The sequence below is a fragment of the Grus americana genome, chromosome 2 (assembly GCF_028858705.1).
Source record: "Grus americana isolate bGruAme1 chromosome 2, bGruAme1.mat, whole genome shotgun sequence".
Lineage (NCBI taxonomy): Eukaryota > Metazoa > Chordata > Aves > Gruiformes > Gruidae > Grus > Grus americana.
In genome coordinates, this window is record NC_072853.1 from 121279953 (window position 1) to 121287558 (window position 7606).

The 7606-nt window shown below is 41.4% G+C and overlaps 1 protein-coding gene across 1 annotated transcript; it reads left to right on the top strand.

Annotated features, from left to right (window-relative positions):
* Positions 1 to 380: 380 nt before the first annotated feature.
* Positions 381 to 5981, top strand: LOC129202654 (C-C chemokine receptor type 8-like). The gene is made up of 3 exons (XM_054815896.1): positions 381 to 454; positions 1661 to 1866; positions 4144 to 5981. Exon 3 carries the CDS (start codon positions 4153 to 4155, stop codon positions 5206 to 5208), a length of 1056 nt encoding a protein of 351 aa, XP_054671871.1. The 5' UTR covers positions 381 to 454; positions 1661 to 1866; positions 4144 to 4152; the 3' UTR covers positions 5209 to 5981.
* Positions 5982 to 7606: the final 1625 nt, after the last annotated feature.

A 7606-nucleotide genomic window follows, 5' to 3' on the forward strand; every position in this document is an offset into this window, starting at 1 on the left:
CTTCAGCTTTCTCCAATGCATACAGCGTTTCCTCTGACATTTCCCTGCCGCACTCTCCCAGATTCATGCTTCGCTTTGCCTGGCCGTGCAGAATTGTAGCTGGTGAAAATACGTGGATGGAAGATTTCCCAATTAAAAAATATACATTTTGAAAGAACTGAAGTCTTTCTGCAGAATCGTAATACATACAACAGAAAATAACTCAAGAAAAGAAAAACAAAGATTTTATTTTTTCACTTTAGATGTTTTAAAATGCAGATATATTTTTAATGGAGGCTTTCATTCTTTTATCAGTTTCATGTCAAACTATTGTTTAATTTTTTGATATGTGTTTTTCCTTTTCAGCCAAACTAATGCAAAAAGCATCCAATGGAAAAGGGAGCATCTTTAATTGGCTGATGTTTTGATCATAAGAAATAATGAAAGCTGACCTTATTGATCTCTAAACAAAAAAGTAAGTAGAATGGAGTTACATTATGTTGTATTGTATGTCTGTAACAGCAGGACATACTACTGACATATTATTAATCATATAATTTATATATAGAGAATAGACTAAAATAAAATTCTACTACAACAATGTTCAAAAGTTAATCATGAAAGAAAAAAACAAAAAAACAAAACAAAAAAAAGGAGCTGGTCTCTCTTACATAATGTGACCAACTGGGTACTTGGAGGCGCAGTGATGCCATGGTCATTGGTAGCATTTTGAATACCTCGAGGGACAGCTCTTTTCTTTCTGACTGCACTACTCACTAGTGCCAGGTCCTTAACTCTGTTACTTTGTTTGGTTTTTTGGTCTGCTTGCAGTATTTAGCTCTTTTTTTCTTTGGGACTGTCTTTCACTATTTGTTTAAGCAACAGCCAGCAAGCTGGAAAGTTACTTTGGATTGGAGCTGCTAGCTGCTACCAAAGAACAGGTTAATAACTTTAATAACACCCATGCTTTGGATCTGCCAAATACTTGTTTGGGGCTCTCGGGCAAATCTCTTGTGTTCTCTGTACTCCTATAAATCAGGAAAATGGCACTTGTTGAGATTAATGGATGAAAATCATATCGTGTGGCTGACTTACAAAGCACCACAGTTTACACTATTACACAAACCAAAAATAATTTAAAGTTATTGACTGAAATAAAAAATTTCAAGCCTGTCCTTGTTTTAATATTTTGTCCTTGACCATGTATCTTAAATGTACTAAAATATACTTTAAAAAAACCCAAGTAGCAAAGAAACTCTGAAACATCGCCATTTGAATAAGAGCTGCTGATTACAAAGAGGTATCAGTAGCTGTGAGTTCTTATTTTGCTAGGAAAGGTAGTACATTACTAATGGTGAGGGACATAACCACACTACGGTATGCAAGTTGATATTAGCTGAAGGAAATGAAAAACTGAAATAATGCGTTTCGGAAATGATATATCAGCTTCTGTAAAAAGCTGCAAATTTGTTAGGGTGTGTTCTGTGATGGAGACATCGGAACTTTTACATTTTTCACTTAAATCAGAGGTGGCTGAGAGGAAGGGGGGTTTAGTAAATGCATTAAAAGGAGAACGCCTGTTCATCTGCTACCTTTACTGTCGTCAGAAAGAGCTGTATTTTATTTTTGCTGCACAGAATCTGTTTGTAAGCCCTCTCACCTCTTTTCCTGTTTACTACAGCTACAAAACCTTCAATTTGTCTCAAAACCTGTTCTGTAACCGGCAGCTGCCCATTCGACACCTGCACGTCGCTCGATCTCAACCATCTCCACAAGTGATGGAGTAAACCTCCTGGAAACTCCCAAACCCAAGAGAGAACAAGGACACGGTAGAAGGAGAAGGCGACCAGGGCAAACCGAGAAAGTAGAGGTTTCTTACTGTGAAAGGTAAAGTCCATCCACATTTAACGGGCTACGCTTAAAAGTAATGGGCTAACTTAGGCAAGCAGGGGAAAGGGACCTGCAGCAGTTATCTCTCTTCTGATACCCTCCGGAAAACTGCTTTTTCAGTTTGACTGTTTTGCCAACAGATATGGAGAGGGGAGAAAATGGAAAATGCTACGCTCTGGTCGGAAGCTGTCAAAGGCGTTAATGGTGTAAAGTTGGTCTGAAAGTCTGAAGTGAAGCATCTCCAGTCTCTCTTCAGGCCAGGAAAAACACTTTTGAATTTTGTCAAAATCAGATGCATCATATCTATAAACCTATGTATCTGTATCTATCTATGTATCTAAATATCTGTATATCTATATATCTAAATATCTGTACATCTATATATCTATATACCTATATAATATGGTATTCTTTTTTTTTGTTTGGTTTTTTTAATTTTCTACTTTTGGTTGTTGAATCTATGGACTGCTTTTAAGGGGTCCCCAACAGGCAATTAAGAAAAGCAAGCCATTGCTGCAATGCTTACAGTCACAGCAAGTTGGGGTCACACATCAAAAGCATTAGCAGGAAATATTTTCTACCCATATCTGTTGCTGCACGAACAGCCAATATCTAGTGACTCAACATCTCAATATTTAGGGGTTTATGCATGAAAACAAAGCTGAAATTAATAATGCAGCTGAAAACTAAACATAGGAAAGAATTACACTATCAACGTAGATTGCGGCACTGCTTTTCTCTCATCACTCATTATTTCTGAACAAGAAACTCCGTAGAGTTGAGTGCTGTATTTCTAACAGGTTTCTCTGTGTTGCACATGCCAATTGACTTTGGTATAAAAAGCCCTGGTGCCCCAAGAAAAGCAGAGGCAGGTTAGTTTGGCATGAGCAGCATCCATACTTGCAGCAGAAGACGCACGCTGACTCCAGCACCTCTCTGTGCCGTGCATATGGATCCTCCTGTTTCCCTGCACAAGGTGGCACAGCCAGGCAAGAAGGGTTGAATTCTGATTCCTTCCTCATCAATACGAAAATTTTTACCATTCCCTCTCTTTTTGTATACCCAAGGAGCAGTTTTTAACTCAGGAGAGTATGTTCTCTACTTTTAATGAATTAATTACTGCCATTCATATTATTGCTACAGCTTAATAGCAATGATTATTACAATTACAATGATTATTTTCCTCCTGGAAATTCTTTGTCTTTGAAGCTCTTTCAAGATGTGATCAACCTGTATGCAAGCATTACATAGGTGCAGTGCACAATAAATATGCAAATGTCTTAGCAGGGGCAAGACAAACTCCTTTGAAAAAACCATTACGTCTTAAAATGTGAATACTTAACTCTGCAAACCAGATCCCCTGTTATAGGGGTCATGAAGTGATATCTGGAAAAAGAAAAAAAAAAAAAAAAAAGGGTGCTAAAGCACTGACTCACTTTTGGAGAGCATGTGAGGCTATTTTAAAGCTATTTTCATTGCAATTCCTTCAGAAATGACAGAGAGGAAACACCCCCCAGATTCGTTTGGTCTTCTCTAAACTAGCAAATTGAAGTTGGGCAGAACAGGCAGGAGCGGTAAACTGCTGTGTTTTAGCAATAGGCCCAGCCAAGCTGCTCACCAGGTAACCTGGAGGGCAGTGGCAGCCTCCCTGCAGCAGCCCAGAGCTTGGCACTGCCAGTGCTGCTGTGTAGCCCTGCAAACTCCTCGCTGCTGCAGAGTTTTTTTGTATGCGATCCTGCACCCACCCGTGGAAAAAACAGCTTACATGTCTCTGCACTCAGTGTCCAGCCTTGATCAGCTAAGTTAAAAATGTGGTTATGCGGCTGGGTGATGGTTTCTTCAGTCAAGACACTTTTATAAGTGTCTTTATGCTACAGGCAAAAAGCTTCCCCACCCCAGGGAGCACAAGAAAATCCAGATTCTTAGATCAGATGCAGGTTTGGTACCATTTTGCACCATTACGACTATTCAGAGCATTAATTTTTTGTTGTCACTATAATGATGAGGGGCTAACTCACTGGGACTGAGGCAGTTTCAGGGAAACCAGTGCTCACACTTATGGATGTATAGGAAGAATTGGCAGGCTGAGGGTGCAGCCTTTTGGGTGGTAGAGCTGCTCTTATCCAGCCAGTGAGACCAAGACTGCGCTTTGCAGTCCCTCTCTGCCCGGAGGCTGACCCACGGGCTCGATGCAGCACAGAGAGAGGCAGAAGCCATCCTGGGAGTCCTGTGCCAGGACAGCAAGCCATTTATCTCTTACTCTTTCCTGCACAGGTGTCCAAGATGAATCCCACAAGCCAGTTCCTTGGCACAACAGAATATGACTATGGATATGATGAAAACACTGCTCCGTGCAATGAAGGAAACAGCTTTCACAGGTTCAAATCCCTCATTCTGCCGATCCTTTACTGCCTTGTGTTTGTCATCGGCCTTCTGGGAAACTCCTTGGTCCTTTGGGTTCTCCTGACCAGGAAAAGGCTGATGACAATGACTGACATCTGCCTGCTGAACCTCGCAGCCTCTGATCTCCTCTTCATTGTGCCTCTCCCTTTCCAAGCCCACTATGCTTCAGACCAGTGGGTTTTTGGCAATGCTATGTGTAAGATAATGGCTGGCATTTATTACACAGGTTTTTATAGCAGTATTTTCTTTATAACCTTCATGAGCATAGACAGGTATATAGCAATTGTCCATGCTGCCTATGCCGTGAGGGTACGGACAGCCTCTTGTGGCATAATTATCAGTTTAATCCTGTGGCTGGTGGCTGGCTTGGCTTCTGTACCCAGTATCATGTTCAACCAGCAGCTGGAAATTGAGCAGTCTCTGCAGTGTGTCTCCACATACCTCCCAGGAGACAATACTTGGAAGATTGCTTCTCAGTTTTCAGCCAATATCTTAGGCCTCTTGATTCCTCTTAGCATCCTCATTTGCTGCTACACCCAGATACTGAAAAACCTGCAAAAATGCAAAAATCGGAACAAGACCAAGGCGATCAAGATGATTTTCATCATCGTCATTGTTTTCTTCCTCTTCTGGACTCCCTTCAACATCGTGCTGTTCCTAGACTCTCTGCAGAGTCTGCACATCATCAATGATTGCAAGGTGAGCTACCAGATAGCCCTGGCCCTGCAGCTGACGGAAACCATCTCCTTCATCCACTGCTGCCTGAACCCCGTGATCTACGCCTTTGCTGGGGTGACATTCAAGGCCCATCTTATAGGACTACTTCAGTCCTGTGTCCGTGTCCTCTCCTGCCCTGCCAGAGGTGCTGGGGCTGGTCAGTTGTTTTCAGTGCCCACCCAGCTCTCCAGCTGCTCTGACAGCGCAGGGTTAATGTAAGCCCACCTGAGCTGCCTTGTTCTGGTGTGAGTAGCTGGCCTAAGGTCTGACGTGGCCCTGGAGGCTGTACCATGTGTGCAGCATGCTCTTGGGAGGACCAGTATACCTATATCTCCTTGTGGGATATGCTGTGAACCACAGCACAGTAATTGGCAACATTAGTTTCCTAAGAGCACTGGCGTGTTTGTAAAATGATGACCTTACAAGCTTACCATAGAATGATTTTTAATTAAGTTTTAGAGCTCTTTTAACACATTTCAGCAAGCAGGATGCTTCCTCTAGTATTTTTCTCCTCTGATGAAAACATCGCTTCTGCCTCGCCCTCAAATGTGCTCTGCCTTGTGGAAGCTGTTCCACACCTGAATCCCTACACCTCTGGAACAGATGAGGGACACCCCTCCGGGAAGCGGGGAAAGAGACAGGCATGGGATTACTTCACATTGCAAAGAAGGCACCACCTCAGCCACTGCCACCATTCCCCCTTTGCTTCAGCTCCCGGATAAAGAGGCTCCTGTGCTCAGGGCCCTGTTGCTTTGCTGTGGGACACTTCCAGGGTCACAGCCGGGGGGTCCCTGGAGCCGCTGCCACCCAAAGCAGCTTTTGGTGGTGATGCCTTCAAAACCAGCAGAGCAACGCCTCCAGGTGCCCCCTATGCTGGTCACTCGTAGAGGCCCATACACTTGAATATGTCGTCATCAAAGCAGCCCAGTAGGCTGCGTCACCACTGGAGGCGTGGGACCTCCAACTCTGTGCCCCCAGCGCTTGCTGCTAAATGTAATCACCACAACATGGCATGTAGCATGTGGGCTCCATCTCTTTCCATACATTATTATTTTCTGCCATTTTAGAAATGTTTTCTTTGAATAAACATATTAACTGCACCTTTCTGTCTTGGCTCCTGAAAGTCTTTCTAATGACTCACAAACCTGGGTTAGGATAAGGAAAGGATGTATTTACTGACTTTTGAGCCAGTATCATATAAAATACATCTGATGGAATTGAGAGGCACCCTGGAACTCTTAAGCAAAATAAGTCTTACCTCCCCTTTCCTGCTGAGAAAGATTTGTTCTCAAAATCCCAATAAAAATTCACAGTGAAAAAAATAACATTTATGTTGAGGTAATATTACTGTAAACAAAATTTTAAATGTTAAACAAGAGAGTACCTGAAACCAGCAAAAACACAGCCTGGGTATTGTCAAAGATTGTATTTTCTAGGGTAATGAAAAATATTATATGTTTTCTTAGTTCTACCTTTCCTTCTGAAAATAGAATTGCATTTTTTTAAGTTTCCTAAAAATTTCAAATACATTTCTAACCTCAGTGCTAAAATATTCTTGCCATTAGCTACATAGTGTAGAAAATACTTATTTCATTTATGATAGATAGTATAATTAACATTTCTAGGTTTTATTCCTCAATGGAGAAGAAATGCCCTGCAGTTCAATTATCATATTGTTTTACCTCTCAAAAGACTTCTAGGTATTTAGAAACAAAGCCCTCTATTTGTGTATTTCTGTGGGGGTTTTGTACTGCGCAGGCACTTTAATGATTGAAAAGAAGAATTGGCCAGCATCTCAGGTCAGGTATCTTCCCCCTGTGGCCAGAATTTTGGAGTTTGGATACAAGTATTTCTGTTTAAAATGTTCAATGACATTTACCATTATCTTACCTGTTGATGTTTCAGATGAAAATGGAAGGGAAAAGAAACAGAAGTGTTTTATATATATATTTATATGTATTTTTTTATATATATATATATATATTCTTTTTTAATTGTTATTTTGAGAAGAAGAGAAGATGAAAATGTTTTCTGGCCAGCTCTTGCACACTGACACTTTCCTGGCTGCAGGGAAGAGACACAACTGACTGATCTAAGAGGGGGCCCTGGGACTGCATGGGACTTACAGCACCAGGGAGATGCCTTCAAGGATATAAAGTATCTGTGGAGGGTCCCCTGCACTTTTGTAGGCCTTTAGATTTCAGGGAATGACCATTTCATACCTGGCAGCTTTTTTTGGCAGCTTTTTTTTCCGACTGAAAGTGGGCAAGTGTGAAACAGCAAACAGCATGCCCTGATCGCTTTGTTTTGTCAATGGTTGTGTAAAAAAGACCAAAACCAAGCAAAGACTGCCTTTAGGTAAAGATAGTATTCAAGGACTCTCTGGGCTTAAAACACAGATTTGGAGCATATCTGCAATCTTGTTAGTCAGAAGAAATAATAAGGAATAAGGGATAAGGTCCCTAAATTCTTATTTTTCAATAATTGGTTATTTGCCTTGCTGCATTTCAAATTTCAAGAATAGAAGATGGTCAAAAGCACTGTAATTTTTTCAAAGATCATACCCCTCTTCAGGTTGCTATGTCATTCAAAGTGATGCACACCAGATATACCCCTG

Excerpts from the sequence above, each read along its gene's own strand:
- LOC129202654 (XM_054815896.1), top strand. The coding sequence starts at position 4,153 with ATGAATCCCACAAGCCAGTTCCTTGGCACAACAGAATATGACTATGGA.